General features: G+C 36.4%; 1 protein-coding gene across 1 annotated transcript; it reads right to left on the bottom strand.

The window, feature by feature from the left end:
• Positions 1-5,249: 5,249 nt before the first annotated feature.
• LOC128239246 (beta-1,4-N-acetylgalactosaminyltransferase bre-4-like) lies at positions 5,250-17,806 on the bottom strand. Its single transcript, XM_052955795.1, has 6 exons — positions 17,362-17,806; positions 14,917-15,149; positions 14,403-14,590; positions 8,001-8,123; positions 7,542-7,640; positions 5,250-5,504 (listed from the first exon to the last, which is right to left on the bottom strand). Exons 1-6 carry the CDS (start codon positions 17,666-17,668, stop codon positions 5,339-5,341), a joined length of 1,116 nt encoding a protein of 371 aa, XP_052811755.1. The 5' UTR covers positions 17,669-17,806; the 3' UTR covers positions 5,250-5,338.
• Between the last annotated feature and the right edge of the window lie 726 nt (positions 17,807-18,532).

Below are 18,532 nucleotides of genomic sequence, written 5' to 3'. Positions count from 1 at the left end.
GCTCTGTGCGTGTCTTGTGCGTGTTCTGGTCTTGTTCTGTGCTTGTTCTGCGCTTGTTCTGCGCTTGTTCTGTGTTTGCTCTGTGTGTATTCTGTGTTTGCTCTATGCTGTCCTGTGCTTGTTATGGGCTTGCTCTGTGCTTGTTCTGTGCTTGTTCTGTGTTTGCTCTGTGCTTGTTCTTTGCTTGTTATGTGCTTCTTTTGTGCTTGTTCTGTGCTTGGTCTGTGATTGTTCTGTACTTGTTCTGTGCTTGTTTTGTGATTGTTCTGTGTTTGCTTTGTGCTTGTTCTGTGATTGTTTTGTATTTGCCCCGTCCTTGTTCTGTTCTTGTTCTGTGTTTCTACTGTGCTTGCTCTGTGCTTGTTCTGTGCATGTTTTGTGTTTCATTGGTGCTTGTTTTGTGCTTGCTCTATGCTTGTTCTGTTCTAGCTCTGTGCGTATTCTGTGTTTGCTCCGTGATTTTCTGTTCTTGTTCTGTGCAAGCTCTGTACTTGTTTTGTGTTTGTTTGTGCTTGTTTCGTGCCTGCTCTATGCTTGTTCTGTGCTTATTCAGTGCTTGTTCTGTGCTTGTCCAGTGATTGTTCTGTGCTTGGTTTGTGTTTGTTTTGTCGTTGCTCTATGCTTGTTCTGTGCTTGTTTTGTGCTTGTTCTGTGTTTGTCCAGTGCTTGCTCTGTGCTCGTTCTACGCTTGTTCTGTGCTTGTTCTGTGTTTGCTATGTACTTGTTTTGTGCTTGTTCTACGCTTGTTCTGTGTTTGTTCTGTGCTTGTTTTGTGCTTGTTCTGTGCTTGTTTTGTGCTTGCTCTGTGCTTGTTATGTGCTTTCTCTGTGTTTGTTCTGTGCTTGTTTTGTGCTTGCTCTGATCTTGTTCTGTGCTTGTTTTGTACTTGCTCTGTGCTTGTTTTGTGCTTGTTCTGTGCTTGTCCAGTGCTTGTCCTGTACTTGTTATATGCTTTATCTGTGTTTATTCTGTACTTTTTCTTTGCCTTCTGTGCTTGTTTTGTGCTTTTTCTGTTCTTGCTATGGGCTTGTTCTGTACTTGATCTGTGCTTGTTCTGTACTTGTTTTGTGTTTGCTCTGTGCGTAATCCGTGTTTGCTTCTTTTGTGCTTGTTCTGTGCTTGGTCTGTGCTTGTTCTGTGCTTGTTTTGTGTTTGCTCTCTGCGTATTCTGTGTTTGCTTCTTTTGTGCTTGTTCTGTACTTGTTTTGTGCTTGTTCTGTGCTTGTTTTGTGCTTGTTCTGTGCTTGGTTTGTGCTTGTTCTGTGCTTGTTTTGTGCTTGCTCTGTGCTTGTTATGTGCTTCCTCTGTGTTTGTTCTGTGCTTGTTTTGTGCTTGCACTGTGCTTGTTCTGTACTTGCCCTGTGCGTATTCTGTGTTTGCTTCTTTTGTGCTTGTTCTGTGCTATGTCTGCTTGTTTTGTGCTTTTTCTGTTCTTGCTATGGGCTTGTTCTGTACTTGATCTGTGCGTGTTCTGTGCTTGTTTTGTGTTTGCTCTGTGCGTATTCTGTGTTTGCTTCTTTTGTGCTTGTTCTGTGCTTGTTTTGTAATTGTTCTGTGTTTGCTTTGTGATTGTTCTGTGTTTATATAATTATATACACATCGATTAAAAATTTCCAACCGTTATATAGTCATGCTTCGCCGCATGGTCGTATTCTTACCTCGGTTGATGAAATGCTTCGTTTTGCAGGTTTCTGTTTCTGTCGTTGAGTATTAGAAGTGAATACAGGAGAAACTCCCTAGCATCTCTTGTTCACTCTGACCGTTCAAAGGGTAAACATATGACGTCAACTTATTTGTGTACAACCGTGGCGAAATTGACAAAACAAAACGCTTCTCTAAATAAAACAACAACAAAAACCCCACACATAGCCCACCGTTTGCTACTTGATATTGTACGGTATATTGTCTGTTATTCTATGGGTTGTACTATGTGTGATATATATACATGAAGTTGCAACCGATTTATAGTTGGTTTTCGCAAGTCCAACACAATGTGAGGTCGTCTGCATGGTCAACTCGAAATTTGTTATTAAATGTTTTCAAAATAAACAAAGCCAAGTTAACAAAAAATATATAATATGAAGAAGAAATAAAGATAAGTAGTGTGTGCTAGGTTTGATTACCGTTATGAAATATCAATAAGATGCATTATTTTGATCATTCATTTTTGTGGTCACGTGATTGTTTTTCCTCTCTCTCATTGTGTCCAACATTTATTAATAACGATATTTTTTATGAATATATATCTGTACGCTTGTCGCCATATGACAAATGCCCTTCTTTGTTTGATAATGTTCTGAATGAGTTTATAAAACATGCAGACAGAGATGACATTTTATCTATTATTTGTCAACTTTTTAATGTTATTTTGGATTCTGGTGTTTCCCCCGATGTCTGGAGCCGCGGAGTTATATTACCTATATATAAGAATAAGGGAGATGTTTAAGATCCAAATAACTATAGCGGTATTACTATTTTAAGTTGTTTTGGCAAGTTATTTACAAATATTATTAATGAAAGATTAAATTGTTATTTAGAAAGTCATAATTTACTTTGTGAAGAACAAGCTGGGTTTCGTAAAAAGTATAGCACAGTAGATCATATCTTCTCATTAAAATTACTTATTGACTTTTACCTAGGTACAGGGAAAAAGTTATACTGTGCTTTTGTTGACTATAGAAAGGCCTTCGATTCTGTGAATCGCATTCATTTGTGGCAAAAAATCCTTGCACATAATATTGATGGGAAATGTATTAGAACATTCGTAATATGTATGCTAAGGCAAAATCATGTGTTAAGGTGAATAATACATTGTCTAACTTTTTTAGTAGTCATACTGGAGTACGTCAGGATGAGAATTTGTCTCCAATTTTGTTCTCTATATTTTTGAATGATTTATCCCAATTTATGTCTACAAAGTTTGAAGGATTGGCCACTATGTCTAAGGTTACTTTTGAATGCCTTAGTGATGATGATGTTGAAGTTTATCTTAGAAATTTTATATTGTTATATGCAGATGACACGGTATTATTTTCTAAAAGTAATCATGACTTACAAAATGCTTTAAATGCTATGTTTGATTATTGTACGTTATGGGATTTGCAAGTCAATGAGGATAAAACAAAAGTTGTTCTGTTCTGTATAGTAAATCAAAAGTTAAAAATAATGTAGTATTTTTCTATAACGATAATTAAAAGTACTACAGTGTGATGAAGAATTCTCTTATCTGGGAATACTTTTTAATTATAATGGCAGTTTTTGTAAAGCTAAGAAAAGATTAGTTGAACAAGCTAGAAGAGCTATGTTCTCACTTATTCAAAAGTCCCGAAAACTCAAACTTCCCATTTCAGTTCAGTTACATTTGTTTGATTCTATGATTGTTCCAATTTTGTTATACTCTTGCGCAGTATGGGGTTTTGAGAATATCAAAATAATTGAACAGTTTCAGCTGAAATATTGCAAATTAATACTCAATCTCAAGGCTTCCACCCCTAACTGCATGGTGTATGGTGAACTTGGTGTAAAACCCATAGCTTTACAAATTAAATCGAGAGTTTTATGTTACTGGAGTAAGATAGTAAACGAAAAAGATTGTAAAATATATAAGTTATTATATAATACGGCTCTAAAACTACAGAATGTTATTGTTTCTCCATGGTTATCTTTCGTTAACAATACCTTAAACGAACTTGGATTATTTTAGAAGTCAAACAGTCATTAGTCCTGTTAATTAATAAGTCAATTGTTAAAAGTAGACTGTATGACCAATTCTTACAAAACTGGACTAGTACTGTTGATAGCTCTGCCAAATGTCTTGTATATAAAATGTTTAAAAGTAATCATTGTTTTGAAGATTATCTTGACTTGTTACCTAGTAACCTTTGTAAAATACTTTGTAAGTTTAGGACCACAAACCATTCTTTGCCAATTGAAAAAGGCAGGCATTTGAACATTGAGAGAAATCAAAAATTATGTCAGTTATGTACTAAGAATGTTATTGGTGATGAATTTCACTACTTACATGAATGGAACCATTTTTCAATCATACGTAAAAACTTATTGCTTCTTATTACATTCGTCACCCAAACTCTTTTAAATTAAATGAACTTATGAACTGCAACAATAGACTTAAATTAATTAAGTTGGCATTGTTCTGTAAAATCATCTTACTGAAATTCAGATGACTCACTCTCCAGACTCCGATTAACCAAAGATCTATTAATAATTACAATACCATTCCACTGTGCCTTATTACTTCATATTTTCACTGATGTTGTTTAGAAAAGTTTATTTTTTTCTTGTGTTTGACATGTTTGTTCACTGTTTTATTTGATGTTAATTGATATGTGTTTCATTGTTTCGTTATGTCACATGCATATTATATGCCTTGACGAATAAAAACTTGAACTTGAACTTGACTCTCGAAGTATGCCTCTAACAAGATAATTTTGACTTGTCCCTACAGATTCCAGTGCCTATGTTGTCTTGATATGACTTTGGCATAAAGGCTTGGTTGTCCAGAACTTTGTTAGAGTTCACAACGTTGTTAACGTCATCTGCTCAAGTTTAAAGGATACACTTGTGATCTTCTATATTTCTAACAAGATTTGAGACAACTGTTTCAGCTGTACTTGTTTATATTTGAATATGTGAGCATATCATTAAATGTATCAGGTTTAAAAGTTAACAAAGATGTCGTTAATGATAGTGCTTTTTATAACAATGTCTTGAACCAATGGCCCAGTTTAATACTAGTAGAGTATAACAGATATATGTCCAATATTTCAGTGCTCGTATATTGGAAGCACTTGCGGAGCGGGGGGATTTAGGAGGGGAGGGGCGCACCCGGCGCGTGGCCCTCCTGAGATCGTCCAAGTTTTTTTTTATTTCGATATAGGAGAAAAAAAGTGATACAATACACTCAAACTAAACCATTTCGGACTCGAAAATGTTAAATTGTTCATGGGAAAGTACCCCCAAACCACCCTGCGTTCTGAGGGAGGGGCACAGTTTCAAAGGTTACGCCCATAAGTTACCCCCCTCTAACGTTAAGTCATGGAACCGCCCCTGGGACCTGGGTAGTGACTTATCCCTGTACATCCATTGTATGAAACCTTTAAATGAAATTTATTAATAGATCCATTGCCTGTTTTCAAACTCATTGGTGCGGGTAATGAAATGTTTTTTTACCCCACCGTATGTATCAGATCAACCTTTGTTCATAGTTTTTAAATATTAAAGATCGGGTTTTTATTTTATTTCCTGAATAAACATATTTAAATACTGTCGTTAGATAAAGGCAACAATTGAATTATTCAAATGATTCGTCTGCGCACTTCTAGGCTAGCAAAGCGGAAAGTCTATCCGAATCATTCGCCGGATCACCCACATCCGCCAATATTCGTGTGTACAACTTCTCAAGCCGGGTTTCAACCAATTTGTACTCCAAAGTGTTGAGACCGTCTTTCTTTAAACGTTTCTTTAATGTTTTCAAAAGTTTCCATCTGAAATATAAGTAAACTATGAATCAGAAGGCAGTATGTATATTTATTAGTTACATATCCATTAAGTAAACATATCCATCGTCTCCGTGGCACAAGTAGCTCCCTCGCTCGGCATTTAAAGGGTAGTGGTTAGACAAGTGGTACTTTACACCGACCACGTAAAAGGAATGAGGGGCCTCTTCGAAAAGAGCTAGGGTATTGCACCCGGACTTCCTTGTATCCCAACACTGTCTCTTCCCTGTGCTGTCCCTTCACAAAAAATAAAGGACCCCGTTGCGCGTGCACTTTCACGGGTTATCCTTGACCGCTATGTCTAAAGAAATACTTCTAAATATCCAACAGTAAAATTAAAGCACGCCGTATTGAAAAATCCTTATATCCTTTTTCCAAACCCGCATCAGTATAGTAACATGTGTTGCAGCTTCCTTTTATAGACTTATGTTTATTCAAGTTTTTAACCATATATTCTTACTTTTCAGTAACATTTTTTGTGAACGTACTATATTTGCGATATAAATTATTTAGATGCTTTCAATTACTGTTATGTGTCTATATCAAAGTAAATGCACGACATTAATGCGATTAATTTATGACGTCATATCCGGTTTGGAACTTCCTCGAAATATCGTGTCAAGTCTAAGTGCAGTTTCGTTAGTTTAAGCTAAAAGCGGTGCGATTAAACATGGAAATAGTAAAAGGATATCTTGACGGACACACGTTTACACATCGAACTGGACGTTATACAGGTCGTCAGAAAATCGTCCTGTCATTATATACCTTAAGTATCGTATACTAAGGAGCACATACGTCGCCCATTCTTTATCATAAAGATTTTACTTCATGTTATATTACTTTAATTTAGTCACGAAAACTCATTATGGAGATCATTTGGTATAAGTCACGTTGTTTTGTTATACTTTGATAAATAATCGTGACGTCATTTCTCACGCTGTTGTACCACGGTGCATATCCATATCGGTACCCTCTTTGCGAAATCTACTGAAACGGTACCCTTTTTGCACATGCACTGGTAATTCTCTGCTGAAAACAAATCGGCGATGGACAACAAGCCAGTAAATGTTCGTTCAACTGATGAAAGGAGGTATGTCATGTGTAAAAGAAGTATACCACGGAACACTAGAATGTTATAGCTATGTCTTTTTTAGTAATGTGCCCATTTTTCAATTACTGCAACTCCACAATAGGCTACACAATACCGATATGTCTTGCCTCGCCCACCGCCTCTGCATGTTTTGCGGGCTTAAATGAACCACTGGTTTGATTATGTACACCCCATACATATTACAAGTATTCATGTATATATCATATTCATACAAATGGCAATTCATAGTCTAAAATATGTGGTAAATTCATAAAAACACCCTACTTTCGGTTTTGCAGCGGCACAGGATACCTCTTTGCTATTGATTTTTTTATATCACAATATATAGAACGCATATATATATATATATATATATATATATATATATATATATATATATATATATATATATATATATATATATATATATATGCGTTCTCTGTCTCATATTAAACGATCAACGCAAAAATAAGATAACAAAGTAAAAAAAATATTACTGAACTCGATACAGTGCTACGAGGGTATCCGTGCTGAAATGAAGGAGCATTTACTGGCTTGTTGTCAATCACCGATTTGTTTTCAGCAGAGACTGACCAGTGCATGTGCAAAGAGGGTACCGTTTCAGTAGGTTTCGCAAAGATGGTACCGATATGCACAATGTGTACCCGATTACATAATACTAATGTCTCGTGACGACATAGCACAGGGACACCAGTTTATATTTGCAATTTATTCTTATCTACTTTTTCGACTGTAAGGCTCATAACAATCTAGACTCAACATATAAAAATGCATTTAAGTCTTCCACTGACAATCACGAGATAGAATAATCCGGCTGTAACTACGAATAAAACAAACACAAATTAGCATTAGTTTTTAAATATTGAATTAACCAAGTGAATAAGTGATTGAAAACTAACACCCATATTGCTTACCTGAATGGTGAAGTACCACCTTTTCGGCCGTGCTTTATCATTTTATACCTTCCAGTCTCGAATGGCGTGCGCAAAAGAGTTATTTTCGAGGCTGTGAGTCTACAAATGAAAATACAATGACATGTACATACAGCCATTTAAGCCACAAACACCATCATAACTAGAAGGATTTTATGTTTTATCTATTTAGAAAATAGTTTGGAAGGAAGAAACCCATACGCCCTTGGTTGTTTTTCAGCTATTGCCATGCATTAACAAACATACACAAAGTCATATTTCGTTAAATGAAAGGCAACCGGTGCTCTGCATCTCTAAAAATATATCGTTATCAATATTCATTCTTAAAACATTACATTATTTACCATTGACTGAAATATGCATATTAAGAGCACAGCGCTCAGTATACTGTAATGTTTTATTTTCCCAGAACCGTGTTCAAACTTATTAAAGCCTGCTTACCTGTGATACATTTCGTCATCTTCTCCGCCCCAGCCCCAGAAAAGGTTCGAATAGCCGTTCACTTTGGTGAAATGGTTACTCCGGAAGCTGAGTACCCCACCCACAAGACCCTTGTACGGCAATCTGCAACACGCGACATACACAAAAAAGTCATAATGTATACAAAGCTTAAACTGTGGCCATAATGCTTCAGATACAACCACTGATGCAGGACTATGCAAAGTAAATAAAATGTATGTTAAGGCGACACAGCATCTCTGCCCAAACTCGGTATACTTGATTTGCTATGTTGTTGGTACTTGTAATTCATGATAATTCACAACATCTAAAATGATCAATGGTATAATATAAAGACTGTACGAACTATGCAGTAAGCATGGCTATATCATGGTCTTATTACCCCCCTTTTCCATTTTCTTGTATGAACAGTGTACAAAATGGAAAGAAATACAAATTTGCCGCTTTGTTTATATCGTTTTCAGTGTCAACGCTCAATAAAAAAAGCCGCCCTAATAGTCTTCACTGGTTATAGCATACTTGCATATGCCTAAACTGTGGTCCCGTTTGCCTCCCTTTCAAATCTTAAAAAAAAATATACGGGGGCGTTCATGCGAAAATGAACGTCACTTCATTTAAACAGAAAATTACTAGAGAGTGTTAATATATTGCAATAAATGCGTTCTTTTATCAAACTGGGGTTAAAAAAATGTCAAAAGAAGTCATTTGGAGATTCATACAATACGATAAGTTTACATTACTAAAATATATTGTGACTGGAACATTAACCAAATAAAATATGTGTAGTTAAATTAAGATACTATTATTTAAATGCTAAAGTAGTGACTGTAAGCCGAACATAACAGTTTCCTATCAATAAATGAAAACTGTTTAGGCCTAGAGACCTCGCACGGTAGAGGCCCTTCAAACATAACCACCACCCTAACTATTTTGACGTCAGATGGTCAGAGGTCAAGGTTGTGGTGACATTGAGCTGAAAATCCGATTTCGTTCAATAACTGAACTTGGTATTCTGGTGAACTGCATCTGCTTCCGTTGAAAGTCTTGTATGAGTATTTATCCTGTACACGGTCGACATACCTTTTTGGGGTTCTCCTCCACGCCCACGCGCTGAAACGCTTCCGAAATAATATTGAATGACCTCTCCGCGCACTGAGCATAGTCTGCCCCTCCGAAATAATCTAGAAAGTTTACCACTTTTACATCATGTAAAGAAACAATATATCTGAGCATACTAGTCACACACTGACAAATATAGGCTGCTGAGCGAAGTCCAAATGGTAAACATCTGTCTATATAAATATAATCGTTCCATTTAAAACACAGAAAATGCATGTCACCCGGGTCAACTAAAATCTGTCTATACGCTCGTTTTAAATCCGTTTTGAACATTAAAGCACCATGTCCTTTTCAATCACAATTCTCGCCAAGTCATCAACTGTAGGATACGTCAAGCTTACGTCTTCATCCAGATATGAATCTTTGGAAATACCTGAGTTCACGGACTCCTCAAACGGCCAGCTTAAGTCAACTATAACACGTCGGCTTGAAATGTCTTTTTCAACGGTGTTCAATGGCGAAACCGCAATGTTACAACACAGGGGATTCTGCTCGAGTGGCCCCAAGAGCGCACCGTACTTCATCTCCGTTTCAATAAACTCATCCACAGACTCTGGGAAGTTTTCTGCACCTTTATGATTACGATTATCAGAGTTAGGCAAACAGTCCTTAAAATAACCTATAGGAAATCCGAATTCTATCAAATCACATATCTCGTAATCCTCGTATCCAAGAAGCACTGATCTCAACTAAGGTACATTCCAGTGCGAAACAAGGGGAATACGCAAACCTTTAAAGTTCGGAAGTCCTGAGTGAAAAACGGCGTCGTGAACGCGAATCCAGTAGTCGGTGGAAGAAAAAAGTCCATTATGCTCACCGTCCACGGACGTCTCCGGGCAGCTCCCAACTTGGCTCGACACTTTAGCAAAATTACATGCGGGCTCTGAAGTTTCGCAAAGTTTATTGGCACATTTCACATCAAAATAATTCAAAGTTCTCGAATCTTCAGCAAGAAAACAAATCGGCTCTGAAGAGTCGCAACATGTGTTGACAAAAAACGTGTCCAATTTCTCTAGTCAGTCCTTCTTATCAGACCGATACGGACACTCTTCTGACTTCTCTGGATGTTTCCGGGAAACATTATCCTTCATGTGACACGCAGCGCAAATGTGCTTCACAGAACGTTTCTCTCCCCGAATGTACGCCGTGTTTGGACTGGTTTCACTGCACTCGCCACGTTGATATTTGGAGCAGAACCAAAAGCGTCCCTCTTTCTTACTCCAGCTGGAAGTATCCCTCCGACGGTTATCCTCACTACGAACAGCACCGGGCCTTTCCAGTAGTAAATTCAAACTCTCTAAATCAGCGAAACTATCACCCCAGACTCGATTTCCTCGCTCAATTTCAAGTAGAATCTCCTCATGAATGTTCAATACACAAGTCCAGGGATATGTATGAGCGAAACACATAAGCGATTTCAGGTGAAGTAATCTATGCTTTATCTCCCCATTCACACTGGCCGTGTTTTTAGAACATAAATGTGTCAAAAGCGAACAATAGCCGGCCACAAATTGGGACATATTCAGGTCCTTATAGTCAATGTCTGAATGACCAGATATTTGAGCCGGTACAAACACATGGGGCCACAACTGGGGGTGACGAACCGAAATCAGTTGATTTAGCAGATTTACCAGATTTCAACTTTTTGTAAGGTGTTATACCTACTGTTGTCTCTGAATGTTCACTCGGCATCAATAAGTCCAATCTTTCGGTCATCGAAGGCATCGCACGAAGATCGTCGAGCGTCACCTCCTCCTTCGGCACTAAAGGGGTCCGGGGTTTGGTTATAAGGCCGCCCTCTGAAGCCTTGACTCGCGGAACGTCATCATGGCCACGACCAAGGGAAAGGGAAGACAGCTGCTGTTTTAACGCGTCTATTTCGCTGAGAAGACGCTTCTTCTCGCCAAGGGCCCTTTTCTCTTCGACTTGCCTACGTAAAATATCTCGCTCCTTTAGCAGATCGTCTAAGTCAAGTTCGATCGGTTTTTGTTTTGATTTTGCTCTGGGAGTCAGTTCCAGCAATTCTCGGGATAGAAGTTCACCCTGTTCTTCTAGCTCGCGGATAGAACCCTCAACGTCCACCGCGTTCTTCGATCTCGCACCACCAGACGCCATTTTGTCCAAGATTAAATTTAAAATAAAAACGATGACCGCTCGGCTGGCGGCGCGCTTAACAATGAAAATAGCGCTAAAAACGGCGCCACATATTACCTAAGAATTATGGGAAAGGCGTGACGTCAGAGAGCGCTAAATTATTATCGTATTTATATCTAAATACTTAAATAATTTAGGTACTCCACATATTAAACGAGTATTTCAAATGACTGTTACTCCATCGTTTTGATTTGATTGAGTATCAGTAAAACCCAAAAGCCTTTGAGAAAGAATTGATGAGCATACATACACTATCTTTACATGTTTATGTTTTATTTATTTTACAAATTACATGTCTATACTAAAGAAACAAAGCAGGCCAAAAACATTCAAACGCTTTGATTCCTAATCTGAGGCCGCATAATTTGGCAGTGGTGTACACACACCTTTATATGACATTTTTCGGGAAACCGATCGCAATGGATCGCTTAAATAAAACGTTTGCATATAATAAACATGTGATTTTCCGTCTGTATCTAGTTTCGATTGTATTTACTCGGCCATAAACGGCAAGCTGCTTGATTCATACGCTGGGGTCTCCGCTTCGTTTCGGATTGGTTTCAACAAAACGATCAGCCAATCACGAAACCGATGACCTAGATTACAGTATTAACCGATAGCTTCTAGATCCCTGCGAGATTTCAAAATGTTAACCCAGAAACATACATGTACACAGAATTGAGTAACCGAAAAAATTTTTGGAGCCAGCACGATTTCATTTTGAAACTATTTCCGTATTTTGCTTTTCATAATGCGTTTTTGTGACTGTTCGCTATTAAAATAAATTAAAATATTTTCTATGATTTTGATTGCACGTAAACTGCCTATTATTATTATTTAGATCAAACAAAACATTTTATGAGCATTCATTACATCACTTTTGTAGGAGCTTCGTAGCTGTTAGAGCAGATTAATAATGTGAATTAGGTTGTTGACCACCGCAACAGCACCGATGGGAGATTTTGATTTACGGTTTAAACAGTACGCAGGCGTTCAGCACAAGATGTATCAATAATTAATATATGGGCAAATTTGTTTTTTTATACGTACTGTCAGTAACAATTGGGTTTCTATATGGACACGTAGAAACGATGATACAATGTCACATTGACTGTCGATAATTCATGCAAATGTTATTCATCGATGAAAGTAATAGTAAAGAGTGACCGTTTTAGAAAAGGTAGATCAACAGTTGATGCTCAGTTTGTTTTATTAAGTATTATACAAAAATTTCTTAACGAAAATAAACGTCTGTATTGTGTTTTTGTAGGTTTTAAAAAGGCTTTTGATTGCATTTACAGAAATGCGTTATGGCTAAAAATGTATAAAACCGATATTAAAGGTAAAGTTTTACGAATTGTTAAAGATATGTATGAAAAAGTAAAATTGGCTGTTAAGGTGTTAAATAACTATTCTGACTTTTTCGAATATGCCATAGGCTTGAGGCAGGGTGAGGTCATGTCTCCGGTTTTGTTTTCCTTGTTTTTAGATGATTTAGAACTATTTTTACACGCAGATATGAATTCAGGCCTCACTATTAATGACCTTATAGTTATACTACTATTGTTTGCGGACGATATGATTATACTAGGCAACACTCTTGAAGATATCAATAGGTCACTGTCATTATTAGAAGTGTACTGTATTAAATGGAGTCTAGAGGTTAATACAAGTAAAACAAAAGCCATGGTATTTCGTAAAAGAGGTGGTCTGTTCAGAAATGAAAAGTTTCTATATAAAAATAATTGGATTGAAGTTGTTAGCGACTTCAATTATTTGGGAACTGTTTTCAATTACACGGGCACATTTGCCAGGAATCATGAACACATAATTGGAAAGGCTCTTAAGGCACTAAATGTTTTAATGGCTAATTGCAATAAGTATAATATCAAGCCAAAAGTTAGTTGTCAATTATTTGATGCCTTCGTTGGCCCAATACTAGGTTATGGGTCTGAGGTTTGGGGATTTGGAAAATCAAAAGAAATCGAGCGCATTCATTTAAAGTTTTGTTAAAGAATCTTAAATGTACGCATCAATACTTCCAATTGTGTTATATACGGGGAACTAGGCCGTTATCCCCTGTATGATTACGATATATTAGAATTTTAAAGTATTGGTTCAAAGTTATTGAAACAGATAATATTATAATCAAGGAAATATATAATATGTCTGTTAAAGACTGTCAAAATTGTAAACATAATTGGGTTACTGATGTTAAAGATATTCTAAGCAAACATGGCTTTGCATATGTGTTCGATAATCCACAGCTATATAATGTTAATACAATTGTCAGTCTATTCAGAGACACATTAATTGATACATTTAAGCAAACATGGGGTAATGACAAAGCTAGAAGTAGTGTTCTAAATCTGTATAATAATATTAAAAGTACATTAGACCTTGAACAATATTTGAACATTCTACCGCATGACTTACGATTTTATATTACTAGATTAAGAGTGTCTGCTCATTCATTAAGAATCCACACCGGTAGATATGCTAATAACAACATTCCTAGAAATGAACGTTATTGTACTTTTTGTAATTCAAATGATCTAGAAGATGAATTTCATTTCACATTAATATGTCCTTGTTATAATGACATCAGAAGGAAATACATTAAAAAATATTTTTTATGTCAGACCAAGCATGTACAAGTTTATAGAACTGCTTAAGTCAGACAACAAAAATACTGTATTTAAATTATCCAAATATATAAAAGAAGCTCTTAAACATAGAACTTCTATTACATAGTGATTAGTTTATATCAGCTCATCCTCATGTTTTATCATTTGCATATTTTTTTTTCACGTATGGACATTTATTCATATCTACGTATAGACATTGCCTGTATCGAATCTGTATTATGTGACATGTTAAATTCACGTTATATAAATGTATTTATATTCTATGACTATGTACCTTGTTGGTATACGTCGAATAAAATTATGTTCATGTTCTTAATTATGCATAACATTAGCTCAGTCTAGAAAATATACACAGGTATCTTGAACGTACTTTGCCTTTGTCAGCACAGCCATTGACACACCACGCCTCAATACCATAGACTCGACGCCAACAATGTCCATTCAATACACCGATTTTACTCACTTATATTTGAATTTATCCACGGCCGGGGACATATGCCGAGGGTTCTCAGAGCACGTATACATATTCCTATCGTCTTCCGGTATGAGATCGACGTCGTGGAAGATGAAGCAGTCAAACTCATCGTACTTCCGCGCTTCCGTAAACCCGATGTTCATAAGCCGACCTTTGTTGAAGGTTTTGTTGCCGTACTGAAACGTAATTTATGTGTAAAGATGGTATGTGCATCACCCCTCTCAACATGATTTGCTCTGTATAAAATATATCACTTATACAAGGAGCAAACAGTTGTTGACAATTGCGTAATAAGTTTTGATGAGTATCCTTTAGAGTAGGCGTCTTTATTACAAATTAACCATGTATGTAATGTCCATATAATTGCGGTTTTACTTAAGCATAATTTATTCCAGAATGTAATGTTGTTTTACTTGATTAATCACTGTTTTACTTTTTATAAAAAGGCTTGAAACTGGATTATGAATGATAATTGATGGAATATATATATATACATAATTACCTGTTCTACCACAAATATTCGAAAAGCCACTTCTTGTCGTTTTAATACGGGAACAAGATAGTATGCTAAAATGTCTAAATGTTTCTGCCTGTCACGAAAAGGGATAATAATTGCTATCCGTTGCGTAGCAACGCAGTTCTTCGGACTCCATGTACCCCCTGGCGACACATCCTGGAGTGCCGGCGGCGGTGGAGATTTAAGTGCCGCAACAAAGTTAATAATCAGTCTTCCTACTGAAAAAAACAACAAACATGTGTAAAAGTAAAACTAGACCTTAACCTCATTGCAGCTACTTCGGCAGTCAATTAAAAATACATTCTGTTTGAAAAAACGTTCATGAACAGTACATATGTCAAAATATAACTGTCAAGAAGCAATTTTGTCACGTGACACAAATGGTAACGTACACACAGGAAGTATGAAAAAGAGCACAAATCAGGTAAGTTATTTGCATATTTCTACGTTATTAACCCGCTCCTAAAATCCAGACCTAGCCTACCGACTGCACCAAACTTATATTTTTTCAGAAACATTGCGTGTCTTTCAGAACGTTTAAAGGGACTGTACACCAGATTGGCACAAAAAATAGTTTTTTTCTGTAACGAATCTCGGGACAATTATCTATAGAATGTATTCCGATTTGATATCATAATTGCTAAAAAAAGTACCAAAATGTAAAAATAAAATTGTGTCGGAGACCGGGTTTGAACCCGCGTCGCCAAAATTGCAGTCTAGCACATTGTAAACTATGTGGTATTTCAGTTAGTAAGTTTCACTGCATTGTACACATCGATGCCAAGTTTATGTCAGTTTTCGACAATTTTCTTTTTTTTTCGCTATTTTATCATACGGAGTACAGCCCCTTTAACTTTTAAAAACATTCAAACACTATTAACCAAAAACGGCATGTCAACGAACACATTTGACCAATTTGTTATGAATCGTCACATTCGTTACAAGTGTTTTGAAGTGACCTTTTTGATGAAATAGAAGAATTTACTCTTCTCAGATGTTTTGATGGCATGATTATTAAAGAAAACGCCGAAACAAGTGGCACTGTAAAAGTGTCAACGTGCACACTCGTGAACTGTTTTGTTACGGCGTGGCAACGTACACACATCTAACATTCAAACTGCTGACCAGAGTCAGCAATAATTGTTGATACCAGATTTAACCCATGGAGAATCGGGACCATGAATATGGAAAAGAATGATGTGATACTTGTCTGGTGTCAAATCGGGAATTATTTATACCGGCAAGTAGGTTGATACCGTTGCTGGTATAGACTGAGACTGTTTACATGCACTGCCATTTGTTTGAATTGAAGAAATGAACACATTAATACCCTCAGTCATGTTTTAGTTTGGGTCAGCAGAGAACATGTTCTGTTACTAATGTCAAGTCTCAGTATTCTAGAGGCATGGGAGTTGTTCATCTTCTGAAACTGCATCAATTCCTTCCAAGATTGCAAAACATATAGATATTAGTTCTAGAACGTATTCCCGCCTTTATTGTAATATATTTGGATGGTAAGTCTCTGGTGTTAATGATGTGTGTTCATGTTGCAATCATTTATTGTTCATAACTTTGTTTTTGACCATTACATTTCGTTTGCATTTTGTGGGTTTGGGCGTGGTCATTGTGGGGTCATGTCAACGTTACCACCACATGTGGTTGACAGCAGCATCTTTTAAAATATGTTTTTGCTGTATTTGATATTCAGTAACAAAAGTTCTGCTGCAGAGCAAATAAGCGTCCCAAAACTCAGATAAAAATGGCTAATTGGCAAAAATTGTTACTTAATCGCAAATATTTCTTCAAGCTTGAACAATGATCGATTAAACTCAAAATGATGTTCGGTCTGGATGAAAAACATATGGTAGGTCGGTTCTGTGTAAACAAACAACTTCTTTTTATTACGCCTCTCGTGAATATGTTCTTTTCTAAGAATAAAGTTCTTTCCCATTGCTTTACATTTGTCATTCAAAATATGCAGACCCTTTGCCCAAGGCGGAAATGAATCTCATTGTAAAGACGCACAAACATACAGGTATATTCATCAATGAAACCATACATAAATATACCAATTAAACTTCGTTTGAAACAAAACTGCAAACATCCATTAAATAGGTTCTAGGCATTTATTTATTGGTTTTGAGTGTGTGATATAACTCGGATATGTTCAACATATCGGATATTTGGATTTTATTAATCGAAGAGATTACTATAAAAGTAAGATATTCATAAGCAACAAAGTCGACATTTTAGTTATAAAACAAGACAGTTAAATGCTACATACTGACAACTGACAGCTTCACGACTTAACATACTTAATAAATTAGCACAAGCTATATATTTTTCCATTTAAGTAATTTTATTTACTTTACTTCAATCATAGCATATATAAGATGTCCAGTAAACTTTGTATGTTTTAACTTGTCTTACCGAGTAAATCTGGAACAGCCTGACATAATTCCAAAGACACGTTTCCTCTTGATTTGTATGTTAATCCCCTGATAACGTTTGGCGGTTTGTCATTGCAATTGCGTCCATTACGCTCGTTTCTGCTTCTGGGATCACACGTTCGTTTCTCATTATTTAAACCGGAAGCCGCACCGAATGAGAGTTTTGCAACACGGAGTTTTGTTTTGAGGGTGACGCTCAATTCCCTTACATTTATAACACTGACCAGGGCGGCACAACCCACCAAAAACACAACAACAGATGTAAATCTAGTACATCGCCGCACCATTTAAAACTTAGATGTATACATTGACATTGAAAACATACCGTTAAATGGTCCGTTTATCAGAATGAATGCGCGGTATGAGTTAAATTACACAAATACACGCATAACTCATGTTGTCATAACGCTTAATTAAGACACATGGTAGGCCACAGACGTTTGACGTGTGATGCGATTCGCTTGTCAGCGCCTTTCAAACTGTAATAGTTGATTCATCGTTTTGCATTATTTGTTTACACTTCATTAAACATGTCACTACGGCTATTGGGATATTTTTAGCAACATGTTGTTCATTGATATAGCATCTGGGCAGAATTTTATAACCTTTTTTTTATTCGCCCCGAAATATACTTTCCTCTTCATTACGTCAACTTAACTTATAACATTTAAAGCATTTGTAAATCTGAACAGTTCATTACCTGTCTGTTTGACTATGCTACAGATATAGGTACAAATATCGACGTCCAATATGGATACGTTTGGGAATGTGATGGATGTAATTCAAAAATATCTGTGTTTTTTTATAAAAACTTAATAATATTCTCTCAATTTAATTTACATTTATGGTCAATGTAACAATAATGTGATAGAGATTGGTTTGTCTTTCATTGTTGACTGACCTGTGATCCTGGTCCTTGGTAGAAGAAAGTCTTATCTCTGAAGATAGAACGTCCCGGTTTAGGAGACCATCTAATGCTCACCGTTGTTATACATTTGTCATTCAAACAATATACCTCCTTTTTTCACGATGAACATCAGCCCCATTTTAGTCCTATTCAGTAGTGAAATGCTGTAACTGCTGAAAACTGACTTTTATTATACCATAGTAGTTCGGGCTGTATGGGAATCACCTTGTTCCGTCCGTCCGTT

Source organism: Mya arenaria, chromosome 6 (assembly GCF_026914265.1).
Source record: "Mya arenaria isolate MELC-2E11 chromosome 6, ASM2691426v1".
NCBI classification, from domain to species: domain Eukaryota; kingdom Metazoa; phylum Mollusca; class Bivalvia; order Myida; family Myidae; genus Mya; species Mya arenaria.
Note: the sequence above shows the minus strand (reverse complement) of the source record. Positions and strands in the feature narration are given on the sequence as shown.

What these genes read in the sequence shown, in the direction of transcription:
- LOC128239246 (XM_052955795.1), bottom strand. Translation starts at nt 17,668, where the DNA reads ATGGTGCGGCGATGTACTAGATTTACATCTGTTGTTGTGTTTTTGGTG. An exon ending in GGCTGTTCCAGATTTACTCG is followed by an intron (nt 15,150 to 17,361) that starts GTAAGACAAGTT and finishes TGTTTTTTTCAG; the next exon opens with TAGGAAGACTGATTATTAAC. An exon ending in GATGACGAAATGTATCACAG is followed by an intron (nt 7,641 to 8,000) that starts GTAAGCAGGCTT and finishes TTTCATTTGTAG; the next exon opens with ACTCACAGCCTCGAAAATAA.